Consider the following 18,944-nt stretch of genomic DNA (forward strand, 5'->3'; position numbering starts at 1 on the left):
TAAAGCATTCTTTTTATTTGTGTTGATTTAGTCATTCTTGGCTTAACCTACCATCCAGTTGATTGGAATATTTTGGGGTTGCATTTCTTCCAGTATATGTCCAGGATTATGAAAAATGAACATGTTTACATTCCCTGTTTGTCCTACTAATTTAGTTCTGTATTAGTTTTCAGAAAACTACTTTCTGAATTTGGTTCTCCTCATTGAATATAGGTTTAATAAGTAGCACATGCTTCAGTTTCAGCAAAAAGAGCTTAGAGTTCCAATTTGTGCATTAATTAGTAGTATTATCTTCATTTAACTTCATGTTAAAGTTTCATTCTCAGCTTCTTCAAAATTAACATAAGAATGTAATGAGTCAATGAGATCTATGCATAAATCAGCATTGTCTCTCAAATGAGTTTTCTTGAAATGAATACTCTTGTTTCCAAGCAGGACCCTCTTCATCAAATATGATAATTGATTTCACTTTTAGGAAATAATAAAGAGCAATATTTTTCTATGTGGAGTACATGCTTTAAAAGGTTTGCATAGTTGAATTTTACTTATAACATAAATTATCCCTCACAATTATTCCCTGAAATATTATCCCCATCTTCCCAGTGGAGAAACAAACTTAAAGCTCAGAAAAAGCTGTATTTTACGTGTATTTCTCCTGGAATGCAAACCCCAAATAATCTCACGTGTTATATATTAAGTCCTGATGCCATATTATTATAACTTCTTTTCTTTTTTAAATAAAAATTATCTTCAAATATAGATACTAGTTAACAAACTGAGTCAATCAGGTAAGAATTAGAGCATCTTTATGAAAACCTATATATTTTGAGAGTAATTTATATGCTTACAGTTTTCCTTCATATTCCTATTCATACTGATTTGTGCTTTGATCTGATTGACTTGATCTGACTCTCCTTTTCCATTAAGAAAAAAGCCAGGACATTTCCCACCCCCCCACCCAGAGAAAGACTCAGAGAAACAGAATTCTGAAGTAACTGTAGTACTATTTGAAGGCAGTCTTAAAGCAATAATCTGAAAATAATCTAAATTACCACCAATATTCTGTTCTCTTCTATGACAAAATAACCTAGCATATAAACATACCACAGAAAATGATCGTCAAATAAGAGGGAAAGATAGAGAATTGGAACACTGTTCAGCAATGCTGAGGGTGCAAATTGCCTTGAGGATATATGTTTATAGAAGTTGATTTTCACATTCAGTGAGCTACAAGACTGATTTGACAATGAGATATTCATTTTTAAAAAATGAATTTTTATTTTTTAATATAAATTTATTTATTTATTTAAATTGGAGGTTAATTACTTTACAATATTATATTGGTTTTGCCATACATCAACATGAATCTGCCACAGGTATACACAAAATTCATTTTAAAAAGAACAAAAGGATTGAAAGGAATATGAAGCTTGTTATCCTAAATTCCACAGGCCTAGGGGGAAAACTCTATTTACTGAGAGAACTCTTAGCTTCCTTTTAAAATGAAGGCATGTTATCATTACCGTTATATAGGAAGACAAAAATAAGGGCATTTCCTTACTATTTCTTGGATTACTCCAAAGTACTAGCAAAATAGACCTTCTATTAAGGAATAATAATGTAGATAAAAGGAAAAACCTAAAAATATAACATGCAGTAGAAAGATACACACACATACACACACACATATGTATATATTTAAAGTGACAGAGAGAGAGAGAACAATACCATCATTTAGATAGGAGACATTCTGAAGGAAAAAATGTTCTCAGGAAGATGATTTTTTTATACTTTATTTTAGATTTTTCATACTATTTGGTCTTTTTAGCCCATGACACAAATCCAGTCTACTAAACATGTACTCTGCCTTCTCTGAACTCTGGACTGTCTACAGTGGTCCTCAAATATTTCAGCACTAAAGACAGTTTACGTGGGAGAAAATTATTCCATGGACCGAGGGCAGGAGTATGGTTTCAGGATGATTCAAGTGCATTACATTTATTGTGTACTTCATCTCTTCTATTATTACATCAACTCTACCTTGGATCATTAGCCATTAGATCTCAGAGGTTGGGGACCACTGCTTTAATATCTGAGGAGGTCATGACGATGAATCCATTAGATGTGGCTTCAGATAAGCAGTAGGAGCTTGGGAGGTACATGTGAGTCAGAGTGAAATCTTAGAAATTGTTTCCATTGTTGAAGATTTAAGTCCAATGACTTTCATTTGGGAGACAGATCCAGCTAAGTGATCTTTTTCCTGACATTTTTGAATTTTCTATATGTTAACTAGCAAATAACAATACAAAACTAGGTGAAAGATTAAGAAATAATATAATTTTACCAGGTTTGAAGAAAAGATGATTCTCAATGGGAAAGAAAACTTTTAGGGAAGGATTTTTAAAAAGTTAACAGGTAGCATTTCTTTTCCAGGATTTCAAACACTTAGAAAAGCCTAGGTTAAAATTCCTGCTCTTCCTATTTATGGGGCATGATTTGGATAAAATTTTTAAAAGTACTTTTAGCATATTTTTACAACAAGTAAAATGGAGATTTTAAAAGAAATATTCTATGGAAAACACACAGTGGCATATAGTAAGAAATTCTTCTAAAGAGCATTCTCTGTTTGTATTGTTTGAAAGATCTCCCAAGTTAAATCAGTATGGCATAACACATTCAGAAATAAATTCCAGTGTAGTCCATGAATAATTCTCTTTTCTTTAAGTTCTTCGGTTTGTGTTTTCTCTTGAAAGTTACTCAGAAGAAGAAGAAAATGAGAAACTACACGAAAATAACAGATTTCATCCTCCTGGGATTGTCAGATGACCCACAACTTCAGGTCGTGATCTTTGTCTTTCTACTCATCACCTACATGCTCAGCATCACTGGGAACCTGACCATTATCATCCTGACCCTGCTGGATGTCCACCTCCAGACCCCCATGTATTTCTTCCTCAGGAGTTTCTCTATATTAGAAGTATCATTCACAACTGTCACTATACCCAGGTTTCTGGCCACCATTATTTCAGGAGATAAAACTATTTCTTATAATGACTGTATGGCTCAGTTATTTTTTTTCATTCTCTTGGGAGTCACTGAGTTTTATCTTCTGGCTGCCATGTCCTATGACCGCTACATTGCCATCTGCAAACCGCTGCATTACATGACCATCATGAATCATAGAGTCTGCACACTGCTTGTCGTGGCTTCTTGGCTGGCTTCATTCTTAATCACATTTCCATTACTCATGTTCTCCCTACAGCTTGATTATTGCAAGTCCAATGCTATTGACCATTATACCTGTGATTTTTCCCCCCTTTTACAACTTTCTTGTTCAGACACCAAATTCCTAGAGATAATGGTGTTTTCTTGTGCTGTGTTTACTCTGATGTTTACTTTGGCATTAATAATTCTGTCCTACACATATATCATCAGAACAATTTTGAGGATCCCTTCTACCACTCAGAGGACAAAGGCCTTTTCCACGTGTTCTTCCCACATGATCGTCATCTCCATCTCTTATGGCAGCTGCATTTTCATGTACATGAATCCATCAGCAAAGGACAGGGTCTCTTTGAGTAAGGGAGTAGCTGTGCTAAATACCTCAGTTGCCCCCATGCTAAACCCATTTATCTATACCTTAAGGAATCAGCAAGTCAAGCGAGCCTTCATGGACATGGCAAGGAAGAATGTACTTTTCTCAAGAAAATGAAAAAATAGAAGTCCTATTTCATAAATTGAAGGCATAATGAAATGCAATTAAATAAAACTCAGAACTTTTCAAAATATATTAATTTTCATATTGTCTCCATAGAGCTATTTTTCATTACTCATACTTTCATTGAAAACAATGTCACAAGCATATTGTATACATTTTTTTTTCCTATTCAAATTCCCATCCTTCTCTCATGCACTTCCCTTCCTTTGGGCTCAGCTTTTCATTCTGTGCTTTCCAGTTGGCACCAGGGGTAAAGAATCCACCTGCTAATGCAGGAGACACAAGAGACACAGGTTCAATCCCTGGGTGCATAAGATCCTCTGTAGTAGGAAATGGCAGCACACTCCAGTATTCTTGCCTGGGAAAGTCTATGAACGGAGGATCCTGATGGGCTATGGTCCATGCTGGCACAAAAATCTGGCATGATTGTGCACCTGCACGCATGTGTTCCACTCTGTAACTAGGAAACTGCCATTTCCTTCTTTGAAACTTTTAAAAAATTCCATATCTTCTACAATATTTCTTGGGAAATTAAATTCAGACAGAAAGAGGCAGAACAAGAATATTCAAGAGAGACCTTTTTCATGATTTCATTCTTTCTAGAAATTCAGGAAATAATAAATCATGTTAAACACTATTTTAAATTTACTATACAAGACCATGAGCATAAACTGACCATCTTATTAGAGTTTTACACATATTATTCTCTCCATACTAAGGCTTACTCAGTAATTACATGAAAAACAGCACAAGTAAATAAATAATGGAATTATAGTTTCTTGAGAAATAAAAACACTTTTCTCGTTAAGCAACTTAAAATCTCTCTGCCATATATTTATCAATTTGAGAACAATTATGAATATATACTTTCAAGAAAACTGTGAAATTGTTCCTCTTTTGGGGAACTGTTTAATTAACACATATAACAATGATGTATAATAAAAGCCTGAAGAATTAAATATTATTGGAAACCATATGTGACTGCATTTGCTATAGTCAGTTTTATATTTAATGCTTGATGTCAAGCTGTTTTTGGTAAATAATAAATAGCTGACAGTTTTTACAACTTTCTCATATTAGTAGTTATTTTGAGTTAATATTGTACACATATAATGCATCCAATTACCTAATTAAATGACAATTAATGGGGATAAAAATGCTAAATGACAAAATTTTACTGTGTACGAATTTGAGAATCTCTTTAGCTAAAAATTTGTATTTTCACTCTGTTTTAAGCATTATAATGTAGCAGTGTATTTAAAAATGTATTGATTAGAATTTAGAAAATGATTATGTAAGATCTTACAACTCTGGCACTAAAGTTTGTTTTGTTTTGTTTTTACTTTTCCATGAAGTCAAAATTTCAAATAATATTGAATATTATGCAAACTCATCTTCTATTTTCTTTTTCTTTTTTTCTTGTGTGTGTGTGTGTTTGCCTGCACTCCTGCAAGAAACATCTGCGAATGCTTGACCAAACATTTAGGAACAAGTGAGCTGCCATAACTCTTTTTTTTTTTTAGTTTATTTTTTATTTTATTTATTATTATTATTTTTTACTTTACAATATTGTATTGGTTTTGCCACACATCAACATGAATCTGCCACAGATGTACTCGTGTTCCCATCCAGAACCCCCCTCCTACCTCCCCGCCCCCCACACCATCCCCATCTTGCATTTTTAAATCATTTTTCTGGAAAGACTGTAATTGTAATTCATTGAGCTAAATTCTTCTTGATATCCATGTGTTATACTCAGTTGAGAGACTTAGATCCATACTATGCTGAAAAACAAAGAAAACAACTTTAAAAAATACTGGAGTTTTCCAGTTTGGAGGGAGTCATGAAGTTACTATTTCCTACCTTTTCATTGAAACAATAATTTCTACAGTTAACTGGAAATATTTGAAAATAGTGAGGTTTAGGGTTGATTGATGATGTGGGTTTTGATACCTGAGTGAACTTCTAGATGTTCAAGCTGGTATTAGAAAAGGCAGAGGAACCAGAGATCAAATTGCCAACTTCAGCTGGATCATCGAAAAAGCAGTAGAGTTCCAGAAAAACATCTACTTCTGCTTTATTGACTATGCCAAAGCTTTTGACTGTGTGGATCACAATAAACTGTGGAAAATTCTGAAAGAGATGGGAATACCAGACCACCTGACCTGCCTCTTGAGAAACCTATATGCAGGTCAGGAACCAACAGTTAGAGCTGGACATGGAACAACAGACTGGCTCTAAATAGGAAAAGGAGTACGTCAAGGTTGTATATTGTCACCCTGCTTATTTAACTTATATGTAGAGTACATAATGAGAAACACTGGGCTGGAAGAAGCACAAGCTGGAATCAAGATTGCCGGGAGAAATATCAATAACTTCAGCTATGCAGATGACACCAGGTTTATGACAGAAAGTGAAGAGGAACTAAAAAGCCACTTTGATGAAAGTGAAAGTGGAGAGTGAAAAAGTTGGCTTAAAGCTCATCATTCAGAAAATGAAGATCATGGCATCTGGTCCCATCACTTCATGGGAAATAGATGGGGGAAACAGTGGAAACAGTGTCAGACTTTATTTTGGGGGGCTCAAAAATCACTACATATGGTGACTGCAGCCATGAAATTAAAAGACGCTTACTCCTTGGAAGAAAAGTTATGACCGACCTTGATAGCATATTGAAAAGCAGAGACATGACTTTGCCAACAGAGGTCCATCTAGTCAAGGCATGGTTTTTCCAGTGGTCATGTATGGATGTGAGAGTTGGACTGTGAAGAAAGCTGAGCACCGAAGAATTGATGCTTTTGAACTGTGGTGTTGGAGATGACTCTTGAGAGTCTCTTGGACTGCACAGAGTTCCAACCAGTCCATTGTAAAGGAGATCAGCCCTGAGTGTTCTTGGAAGGAATGATGCTAAAGCTGAAACTCCAGTACTTTGGCCACCTCCTGCGAAGAGATGACTGATTGGAAAAGACTCTCATGCTGGGAGGGATTGAGGGTAGGAGGAAAAGGGGAAGACAGAGGATGAGATGGCATCACTGACTCGATGGACGTGAGTTTGAGTGAACTCCGGGAGATGGTGATGGACAGGGAGGCCTGGCATGCTGCCATTCATGGGATCACAAAGAGTCGGACATGACTGAGCAACTGAACTGAATTCAATAAACTAGCTAGTTATATTTCCAGGAATCAAAAAACTGCAAAATTATTACAAAAGATAAGAAAGAGTTTATGCTGATATTAGATAGTGTGACTCTCTATATAACTCTACACAAATTCTTTAGTGGTTATTATAAAGGTTTAAATCCGTATAAGTATTTTAATTATCTATTTCAGAAGTCAACACAATGTGTGTCTAAAGAACATTATTTTAATAATTTAGAATTTGCAGGCATTAGTGTTCATGATGAAATTAATCAACTCTACCCCTCTGTAATATAAATGCAGCTATAAACAATGTGTGAATGAAAGGGCTCAGGTGTGTCCAATTAAACTTTTAACCCAAAGAGGAGGTGGGCCAACTGTGGTCTACTTTTCCAAACATTGGCTAGTATACTATTCTTATTTGATATAAGATAATTTGACTAAAAAAAAGATGTAAGATTTTAAAATTTAATAGCAACTTTCATTTATTTATTTATTGTTAAAAAGGTGAATGAGCAAAGTCTTATAAAATATTTTCAGAGGAAAAGATTAGGCAAATATTTCTAACTCATTTTTGAACATTTATATTGTTCTTGATATTAAAAGATTAAGTGAGAAATAAAGTCACCAGCCATTTGATTCATAAATAAGGAGATAATGTGCTAAAAGAAATGATCAAAACTAGTATTTCATGTTACATCTGGTCTTATCCCAAAGATAATTTATCTTTAGAAAATTTGTTTGTGGAATTTGCCTCATTAAAGGACTAAAAACGAAAAACAAAGGTTGAAAAATAAAATCACATATCCTTTGATAAAATTCAGTGGCCATTCATTATTTTTTAAAGTTTTTACTAAAATAAAACAGAACATTATTTCAGTAGCATAAGTAACCTCACTAGATCATCACAACTGGATATGCTACATGCTCCTTCAGTTCAGTTCAGTTCAGTCGCTCAGTCGTGTCCGACTCTTTGCGACCCCATGAATAGCAGCACATCGGGCCTCCCTGTCCATCACCAAATCCTGGAGTTCACTCAAACTTACGCCCATCGAGTCAGTGATGCCATCCAGCCATCTCATCCTCTGTCTTCCCCTTCTCCTGCTGCCCCCAATTCCTCCCAGCATCAGAGTCTTTTCAAATGGGTCAACTCTTGGCATGAGGTGGCCAAAGTACTGGAGTTTCAGCTTTAGTATCATTCCTTCCAAAAAAAATCCCAAGGCTGATCTCCTTCAGAATGGACTGGTTGGATCTCCTTGCAGTCCAAGGGACTCTCAAGAGTCTTCTCCAACACCACAGTTCAAAAGCATCACTTCTTCGGTGCTCAGCCTTCTTCACAGTCCAACTCTCACATTCTTGTTTGGCTCCAATTTGAACAAGTCAACAAAAAATGATGTTTTGAGAGAATTGGGTACCTAGCAGTATGTTCCCAATGGCTCAGTGGTAAAGAATCCTCCTACCAATGCAGAAAACTCAGAAGGTATGGGTTCAGTCCCTGGGTCAGGAAGATCCCCTGGAGGAGGAGGAAATAGCAAGCTACTCCAGTGTTCTTGCCTAGGAAATCCCATGAGCAGAGGAGCCTGGTGGGCTACAGTCCATGGGGTCACAGAGTCAGACACAGCTGAGTGACTGAACATGAACATGCACAAGTGTGAGAAAGGTGAAAAATGACACCAAAGACTTTTCGCTAATTTTGCTAGCTTGGAAACTGCATCAGAGTTAAGCAAAAAAGAAAAAAATATATATAGTTTAGGAATTCTCACTGAAAATATACAGGTAAGAAAAGATTTGTGTTTAAGTTCTGGTTTAAAATACATCAAAATATTTGAGAGCTTTTCAAAAAACATGTAAAGCAATATAAAATAGCCTTCATATTTATCGAATCTTCTTGATCTGTACATGAAACTATTTTTCCAGTTCTCTACCTTCATGTCTACTTGAAAATATTCATAATATGAAGTTTAGAGCAAACATCATTTTTACTGTTTTAAATAGTAGCTGCAGTCTTGGTAAAATCAGTTATAAAATGAGAAGGATGACTATAACTGCTTTTATTCAATACTCTGCTGGATATTCTATCCAGGGAACTAGTTCAAGAAAAATTGAGAAATATCAGAAAGGAGAAAACAAAACAAACAAAAAAATCATTCTTTGCAAGTAACATGATTTTTCTCCTAGGACCTTACTGTATTCGCACTAAATGTTTCTTAAACTGGAAAGTCTCCTCTCCCAGATATTTGCATGGTTAGCTCCCACTCCCTCCTTTGGATCTCTTTCCAAATGTCACCACAATAAGATCTACCCCATGGACACTATTTAAAATTACAGTAGCTCCCCACTTCCAATGCATTTCAGTTTTCTCTTCCTTTTCAAAATACTTATTAGCATAGGAAATACTATATAGTTTACTAGTTAATTACATTTATACTTATTGTCTACATTCTCTCACATCCCTCAACCCATGAAAGCACGGATCTTTGTCCCCTTTGTAGATGAACTGATTCACTCCCAACAGTGGTGTGCTGGAGCCTGTGCCAGGACCAAGTTGTGCACTGGTAGCTTGAAATCTGCCTCGGTGAGAGGCTTTGCCTTTATATTTGAAGGGAATGGCAACCCCCTCCAGGATTCTTGCCTGGAGAATTCCATGGACGGAGGAGCCTGGTGGGCTACAGTCCGTGGGGTCGCATAGAGTCAGACAAGACTGAAGTGACTTAGCAGCAGCAGCAGCAGCAGCAGCAGTAGCAGTGATTATTTTCATATTTTGTTTCTCAACTTTTTAAACAATAATACGTATGGCAAACAGTTCTGGCCTCAACTATTCATTTGTGATTTTCACTCTGTATCACTTTTTCTGAAAAGTCTTCTAGTCTATGGCCATACCAACCTGAATGTGCCGATCTCATCTGAAAAGTCTTCCAAAAACTATTGCCTATGTTAACTGGACCTTATTTGTGTTCCCATAACAAGTAATTGCTACTTCCATGTTAACACTTCCTCAGATAAATTGTCTGTTACATTAATCAGGGACTGTTGTCCTTTTTACTAGGTTAACTACCCAAACTAACACAACTCTAGACTTACAGTCAATGGTAAGAACACTGTTGTATAAATATATACCTATTCATTTGCTTACGCATTCAAACCTATCTTCTGTACTATTTAGATTTTATCTTGAAACTTCTTTGTCACTGGTTTTGATTGTTTTAATTTTATATGTCCTTGTATTTAAAATGCAGGATTTTTTGTTTTCCACATTTGAAACACTAGTTTTGAATAAAATTATGCTAGTGAATAAAGTGAATAAAGTTTGCTAGTGGATAAAGTTATGCATACTATAATATTAACACCCTCTTTGTCTATGTTATTATTTTCCATGCTGGCCAAATTCTTAGCTGGCAGCTCTGCACTACTTTAGCTGTCAAGCAGATGAGCAGTTGTATGACTTCTTGATGACTATTTTTGCTTTTGTGTTGAATCTGGTAATAAGATACTTAAACTGAAGGTTGAGATGTTTGTACAGATGAATACACAATTTTCACAAGCTATTCACCTTAAAATAAATAATAAATATTATTACATCTTTAGAAGATAAATATACAATTTACATCTATTTAGTTCCAAATCACCATAGTTGTCTTTCAATCTGTCATTATTTTGGATAAATTCTTACTATTTAGAAATCTCACCTATATTAAAATAGCTTTATGAATGCACCACAGTTTTAAATCAGTTTCCAGCAAACTTTTATGTGTCTTTGTTTTCTCTAATTGATAAAATGTCTGCAAAAGGCATCTTTTTATAGATATTATTGCATGATTTCACAATAATTTCTGAAAATAACACTTAAAGGAAAAATGAGATACTTTTGTACACATCTATCAAATTATCATCTATAAAGTATGTATCACTTTTTGTTTCAACTCACTATGTGAACTATGCAATTGCATCTACTCTGAAATTACTACAAAGTATCAGCCTTTTTTTTCTTTTTTAGGGTTATTGACACTTGTATTTGATACAGGCTTTGGTCATTGGGTCTTAACTCATGCATTTTATACCATGGAATATTCTTTTGTCTAGTCTGCATTTAAAGCTGTCATCCTTGTCTTTCACAGATTAAGATTTTTCTTCCCTCTGAAATTTCTATTTCTGATTCTTCAATGTTTATCTGCATACTATTTTAAAACCAGAGTTTAAGGAATTTCTAATTCTTTATTTGGTTTAGTAGTTGTTCCTCAGCTATCACATCAATGCTTGACTAACATACTCAAATATTTTTTAAGTTTAAACTAGTCATTCCAGGATTTAGACTCTTATCAAGTTGAATAAAAAGCAATTTGCTTTTTAACTTCCTGGTGAGATTCAATTAGTTATATGATTGGCCCACATTTGTTCTGTTAAAATATTACCTTTCTTCAGAGGTTAGGACAGGATAATGTCTTACTTTATCACCAGTTGTTATAGTAAAACCTGAAAGTTTATTGTAACCATCATTGGAAAGAACAGATGACAATGGTTTTTCTATTTTTTTTTTTTTTTTGACAATGGTTTTTCTAAAAGAACTTTGACATTACTAGGAACTGTAGAGACATACCAAAATAACTGCAATAGATACTTTTAATTAAAAGGAAAGTTTCTCTTTTCAGTATTTCTATTTAAAATTTTTTAAATTTAAATTTATTTATTTTAATTGGCAGCTATGAAATCTTTTTAGTATTCCTAATCCATTATCCTCCAACCTGTGACATCTAGAGCTTCACAGCATAACATGCTCTAACCCTTATTACAAAACATTCTTCAATTATTACAGTGATTAATAAGGAATGTTTGAGAGGCAAAGTTCAAGAAAACGCTTTACATCTTTCAAAGACATTCATATTTTTAAAAAGTGCAAGGATAAGTAGTTTTGTCAATATTATGATCTAAATTTTCATATTAGGTGATTTTAACTTAGATACACATTTTTTTTCTCTTTAAAAAGGAAAGTGAGAGTATGGCAGAGATAATTTTTCATTGCATAGAAATTCACATTAAATTTATGTAAGCTATAAAAATCAGCATTCAAATATACAATGCATAAAGATCTCTGAATCTTCATGTAATAATTAAAACATGTTAAAACTGATTTTGGTAGAAAATAAGAGAAGAAATAAATCAGATTCATTGAAAATGAAAGTAAATGCAGTGGCTATTATATTTACTCTTCTGAGAGTTAATAATACCTTCAGCTGATTCTTTAACAAAAAGAGTCTTAAAGCCTAATCTGATGAAAAGAATCTATTAGAAAAAGTTTGTGTGAGACTTTGTTTTCCAGCTAATTACTGTACTTACCCTGGCTAGTGCTGTTAGGATCAGGGTAACTAGAACTGAGTTTTTTCATCTCCAATACACTGAGATTGCCCTCAGGGCATTCAGGCCAGGTCCTTATCCTAAGCAATGCCACCCCCTCCTCCCTGTGCCTCCCCCGCTTGCTAGCAGGGGATGCAAGCGTCTAGGCTGTTGCACTGCTGGGAGTTGCTGTTGGGCATGTAATTTGTGGGTTTTAATTATTTATTTATTTTCCCTCTGGGTTATTTTGCCCTCTGAGATTCCAAGGCTTGCTACAGACCCACCAGAGAGAGTGTTTTGTGGTGTTTGGAAACCTCTCTTTTTAAAGACTCCCTTCCTGGGACAGAGCTCCATCCCTACCTCTTTTGTTTCTCTTTTGATCTTCTATATTTTGTCCTATCTCCTTTTGAAGACTTGAGATAGCAACCCAGACTGTGGGATAGCTATCCCGTGATCCCACAAAAAGCCCTAACCACTGCCAGGCATGCTCACAGAACAAAGGACTGAGCAGAGCTAGCTGGCTGTGGACTGGCCCATCTCCTGCCAGAGATAGGCAGGCGAGGGCAGCCAGAGCCTGAAGAGGGCAATCGTGGCCCCAGAGAGGCATCCTATACTAAACTGCAAGCAGACTTTGTTGCTAAGCAAGACTTCTTGGGATTCTGGGCGGTTGATATCCACTGCGAAGGTCACAGCCAGAGATCAGCTTCCCAGAAGACAGAAGGTGCACCCATTGTACACCCAGAAAGCCAAGAGGCTGGGACAGGGGAGGGGATAAGTTGTAGTCTTCAGTGGGGGGATGGGGGGCGCGACAATGTGCACCAAGGATCTGGTCACCTGAGCTGCTAGGACCTGGGACGGGCACAAAACACAGGCCCAATCAAGTCTGTGCCTTTGTGGAGTACCCGAGAACTTGACCTGAGCAGCTTAGACCTGGGAAGTGCATGCAAACCAAGGCCTGCATCAGACAGTTCCCAGCAGAGCAACCTAGAGTCTGAGCAGTGTAGACTGGGAAAGCACAGAAGCCGTGAGTGGGGTCAAACCCAGTGCGGCTGAATCACTGTGAACATATGCTAGTGATATTTGTTTGCAGTGTTCCTCCCTCCCCAAAGTATGACTGAACATGCGAGCCTAAAAAAAAGTGACCACCACCGCGCCCCTTGTGTCAGGGCAGAAATTAGACACTGAAGAGACCAGCAAACAGAAGAAGCTAACATAAACAGAGGGAACCGCTTTGGAAGTGACAGGTGCAATAGATTAAAACCCTGTAGTTAGCACCCACTGCATAGGAAGAGGCTTATAGGCCATGAGAAGTACAAGCCCGACCAAGGAACTATCTGAAAATGAACTGACCCCACACTGTCCACAACAGCTCCAGAGAAAGTCTAAGATATATTTTTACTATTATCATTTTTAAATTAAAAACCAATATTTTGTTTATTTATTTATTATTTTTAAGTCACCATTACTCCTTTAATTTTCATTTTTATAACCTACTGCTGCTGCTGCTGCTGCTAAGTCACTTCAGTCGTGTCCGACTCTGTGCGACCCCATAGATGGCAGCCCACCAGGCTCCCCAGTCCTGGGATTCTCCAGGCAAGAACACTGGAGTGGGTTGCCATTTCCTCCTCCAATGCATGAAAGTGAGAAGTGAAAGTGAAGTCGCTTAGTCGTATCTGACTCTTAGTGACCCCATGGACTGCAGGCTACCAGGTTCCTCTGTCCATGGGATTTTTCAGGCAAGAGTACTGGAGTGGGGTGCCATTGCCTTCTCCTATAACCTACTATTACCTTGCAAAAAAAAAAAAAAGAAGACTATTTTTAAAGCAAACTTCATATATATAATATATATATATTTTATATAGTTTTTGTGACTTTGTTTTTTTTTTGTTGTTGTTGCTTTGTTTTGTTTGTTTGTTTTAATATAGTATTTTTGAGAATCTAACTTCTATGCAAGATTTTTAATGTTTGCTTTTTGGTATTTGTTATCAACTTTGTACCTTTAAGAACCCAATCTTCAGTACCAATTTTTAACTGGGAGCCAGAGAACTGGCCTGATTGCTCCCTCCCCCATTGCTCCCTCCCCCTTTGGTCACTCCTTTTTCTCCATCAGGTCACTTCTATCTCCCCTCTCCTCCTTTTTTTCTCTCCCCAGCTAGGTGAATCTCTTTGTGTGTTCTGGGCTGTGGAGAACACATATGGAACTGATTACTGGCTGGATCTGTCTCTCTCCTTTAGATTCCCCCTTTTATACTCCTGGCCACCTCTGTCTCCTTCCTCCCTCTTCTCTTCTCTGTGTAACTCCATGAACATCTCAGAGATCCAGACTGTGGAGAACACATAGGGAAGTGATTACTGACTGGCTTGCTCTCTCCCCTTTTGATTCCCCCTCCCCTCCTCCTGGTCACCTCTATCTCCCTCCTCCCTCTTCTCTTCTCCATGTAACTCTGTGTACCTCTCTGGCGTCCCTCACTGTGGAGAAACTTTTCAGCATTAACCTAGATGTTTTATCATTGGTGCTGTATAGATGGAGAAGTCTTGAGGCTACTGTAAGAATAAGACTGAAAACCAGAGGCAGGAGGCTTAAGTTCAAATCCTGAGAACACCAGCGAACTCCTGACTCCAGGAAACATTAATCGATAGGAGTTCATCAAACACCTCCATACCTACACTGAAACCAAGCACCACCCAAGGGCCAACAAGCTACAGAGCAAGACATACCATGCAAATTTTCCAGCAACACAGGAACATAACCCTGAGCCTCAATATACAGGCTGACCAAAGTCACACCAAACCCACTGACATCTCAATACTTATTACTGGACACTTCAATGCACTCCAGAAAGAAGAAATCCAGCCCCGCTCACCAGAACACTTACACAAGCTTCCCTAACCAGAAAACCTTGACAAGCCACCTGTCCAACCCCACCCACAGTGAGGAACCTCCACAATAAAGAGGAACCAACTGTCAGAATATGGAAAGGCCACCCCAAACCCAGCAATATAAACAAGATGAAAAGGCAGAGAAATACCCAGCTGGTAAAGGAACAGGATAAATGCCCACCAAACCAAACAAAAGAGGAAGAGATAGGGAATCTACCTGATAAAGAATTCTGAATAATGACAGTGAAAAATGATCCAAAATCTTGAAAACAAATTGGAGCTCCAACACACTGAGAAATTTTCACACTGAAACCTTTGGTTACCTTTATGCCTAGCATATATATTGTAGCTCTGACTTGACTGAAAGTAAAACGTTATTCAGCTATTTCCCACTCTGGCTCTGAAATCACTGATATTACAACTTCTCTGTAAGTGGCTTTTCAACTTTTAAGATTTATGTTTGATTTATTTGCTAAACCTCCAAATAAATAATAAGCAACTGGATCTTTGGTGACCCATATTCAAGTATGACTAATGAGTCTTCTTTGTAATGAACTTAGGCAAAAATTCTGAGAGATGCAGTAGTGTGGGCAGTGTCCTCAGAGACACAAAGATGCCACAATAGCAACAGGCATAGGTGAAAACAAAATAGTAAAAATCCAGATGGTCAAGAAGTAGAAAGATGGTAATGATAACCCTGTATGCGAGACAGCAAAAGAGACACAGATGTATAGAACAGTCTTTTGGACTCTGTGGGAGAGGGAGAGGGTGGGATGATTTGGGAGAATGGCATTGAAACATGCATATATTATCATATGTGAAACGAATTGCCAGTCCAGGTTCGATGCGTGACACAAGGTGCTTGGGGCTGGTGCACTGGTATGACCCAGAGGGATGGGATGGGGAGAGAGGTGGGAGGGGGGTTCAGGATGAAGAACATATGTACACCCATGGCTGATTCATGTCAATGTATGGCAAAACCAATACAATATTATAAAGTAAAAAATAAACAAATTAATAAAAAAGAAAAAGTAGTTTGCTTTTCCTGCATTTCTTCCTTACATATGGAAGATCACAACTTTATCCCACCTGCTACTTTTGTCTCAATCATTAAGTAAGATTACAAATTTAGAAAATACTAGAAAACTCAAAGTAGGTGATAACTTGTCTTAATTTTCTAAAAATATAAATATGAGTATTTTAGAAATACCATTTTTATCTCTCCTTTGAGCACTCCTATGATATGGCTATGTAGGTTCATGTAAAAATAGTTTTCATTTAATTCAAATTAAGATATGCTTTCTTTTCACAATAAATTTAATTTTGGATGCTGTCACATATAATTTTTACATTAAGATACTTATACTCTCTTTCCATAATAAACACTGGTGTGGTGTTTGTGACTGTTTTTCAGTCTTAATATTATTTTCTTGGATTAATCCTGAGTACTTAAAGAACCCAAAAAATCTGTAGTATATGCACTAGCAATTTCTTGACCTGTTGGCTGGAAATGTTAATTTTTCTTGCATCTTACATAAAGAGGGATGGAGAGAGAGAACAAACAAGAAAGAGAGCAAATAACATGTTAAATATAAAGCAAATAGTAAGTGAAAAGAATTAAACACTATTTTAGCAGTAATTATGGGAAATGCAAACGCATTAAACATTGTCAGATTAAACAGAAATTAAACCCAATCATAAACTTTTAATAAGACACTGATAATAAATTTTTTGCCTATGTGATACTTTATATAAGTACACACATTGGTATTAAAGGATAAAAGGAGAGATATATTGTGTAACACCATAAAAAAAAAGCTTTAGTAATTATACTGTTATCAGACAAAGTAAACTTTAAACTAGTTCAGTCTCTCAGTCGTATCCTGCTCTTTGTGACTTCATGGATTGCAGCACTCCAGGCTTCCTCTGTTGTCCCCTTCTCCTCCTGCCCTCAATCTTTCCCAGCATCAGAGGTTGAAGTGGTTGGATGGCATCACCGACTCAATGTGCATGAGTCTGAGCAAACTCCAGAAGATAGTGAAGAACAGAGAAACCTGGAGTGTTGCTGTCCATAGGGTCACAGAGTCAGAAATGACTTTGTGACTGAACAACAAAACTTAGAAAATTTGCCTGACAAAAATCAATATGCAAAATATAGTACCTCTACACAGTAGCCAGAAACAGTTAGAAAATAAAAATTCAAAATTCATATAAAAAGCATGTTATTAAATACATAGGAATCGGTTCAGTTCAGTCATTCAGCCGTGTCTGACTCTTTGCGACCCCATGAATCGCAGCATGCCAGGCCTCCCTGTCCATCACCAACTCCTGGAGTTCACTCAAACTAATGTCCATCAAGTCAGTGATGCTCTCCAGCCATCTCATTCTCTGTCCTTTTCTTCTCCTCCTGCCCCCAAATCCCTCCCAGCACCAGAGTCTTTTCCAATGAGTCAACTCTTCATATGAGGTAGCCAAAGTACTGGAGTTTCAGCTTCAGCATCAGTCCTTCCAAGAATAAATCTACCAAACTACTCTGTGAAATGTCTATGAATACTGTGCAAGGCCTCTACACACTTTAAACTGTGAAATTTTTTGAAACTAATGAAGACACTGTTGGGTTGGCTTTATACTATGTTTTAATGTATTGGAACTCTCAATGTTGTTAAGACATTAATTTCCTCCAGACTGGCCTATATATTCGATGCAATCTTAAAATTACTAATGATAATTTTTGTTTGCAGAAATACCCAACACTTTTAAAGTTTTATGAAAAACAATGGGTTGAAAAGAACCGAAGTAACATTTAGAAAGCAGAAGCAATTTGTTTGAATAACTATACAAGTATCCATGCTTATTCACTCAATTGTGTCAAACTCTTTGTGACTGCATGGATTGTAGCCTGCCAGGCTCCTCTCTCCAGGATTTTTGCAGGCAAGAATACTGGAGTAGTTTGCTATTTCCAACTCCATGGAATCTTCCAAAACCAGGGATTGAACCCACATCTTTTGTTTTTTCTGCATTGGCAGGTGGATTCTTTACCACTGTGCCACCTGGGAAGACCTTGAGTAACAATACTTTATATGAAAACTAATTTTAAAACTACTGTAAATGAAACAGTAAAATGAATTCAGAGAAAATATCAATGGCAAATAGATAGGAAAACAATGGAAAAAGTGACAGATTTAATTTCTTGGTCTCTGAAATCACTGCAGATGGTGACTGCAGCCATGAAGTTAAAAGACGCTTACTCCTTGGAAGAAGAGCTATGACAAACCTAGACAGCGCATTAAAAAGCAGAGATATTATTCTGCCAACAAAGGTCCTTATGGTCAAAGCTATGACTTCCCTGTAGCTCAAAAAGTGAAAGGATCTGCCTGCGATGCGGGATACCAAGGATCTGTCCCTGGGTCGGGAAGATCTTCTGGAGAAGGGAATGGCAATCCAGTCCAGTATTCTTGTCTGGAGAATTCCATGGACAGAGAAGCCTGGCAGGCTACAGTTCATGGGGTCACAAAGAGTTGGACATGACTCAGCGACTAACACACACATGGTTTTTCCAGTAGTCAGTTATGGATGTGAGAGTTGTACCATCAAGAAGGCTGAGCACCAAAGAACTGATGCTTTTGAACTGTGAAGACTCTTGAGAATCCCTTAGACTGCAAGGAGATCCAACCAGTCCATCCTAAAGGAAATCAATCCTGAATATTCATTGGAAGGGCTGATGCTGAAGCTGAAGCTCCAATACTTTGGCTGTCTGATGTAAAGAGCTGTTTCTTTAGAAAAGACCCTGAAGCTGGGAAAGATTGAAGGCAGGAGGAGAAGGGGACAACAGAGGATGAGATGGTTGGATGGCATCACCAACTCAATAGACAAAAGCTTG

The 18,944-nt window shown here is 36.9% G+C and overlaps 1 protein-coding gene across 1 annotated transcript; it reads left to right on the top strand.

The window, feature by feature from the left end:
- The first annotated feature begins 2,100 nt into the window (after window positions 1-2,100).
- On the top strand, window positions 2,101-3,712 carry LOC101117745 (olfactory receptor 6C1-like). Its single transcript, XM_004006616.3, has one exon. The coding sequence runs from the start codon at window positions 2,702-2,704 to the stop codon at window positions 3,710-3,712; it is 1,011 nt and encodes a 336-aa protein (XP_004006665.2). The 5' UTR covers window positions 2,101-2,701.
- The last annotated feature ends 15,232 nt before the right edge of the window (window positions 3,713-18,944 follow it).

Source organism: Ovis aries, chromosome 3 (genome assembly GCF_016772045.2).
Source record: "Ovis aries strain OAR_USU_Benz2616 breed Rambouillet chromosome 3, ARS-UI_Ramb_v3.0, whole genome shotgun sequence".
Classification (NCBI taxonomy): Eukaryota; Metazoa; Chordata; class Mammalia; order Artiodactyla; family Bovidae; genus Ovis; species Ovis aries.

Bases quoted from the DNA above. Each gene is read 5' to 3' on its own strand.
- LOC101117745 (XM_004006616.3), top strand. From the start codon at position 2,702: ATGAATAATTCTCTTTTCTTTAAGTTCTTCGGTTTGTGTTTTCTCTTG.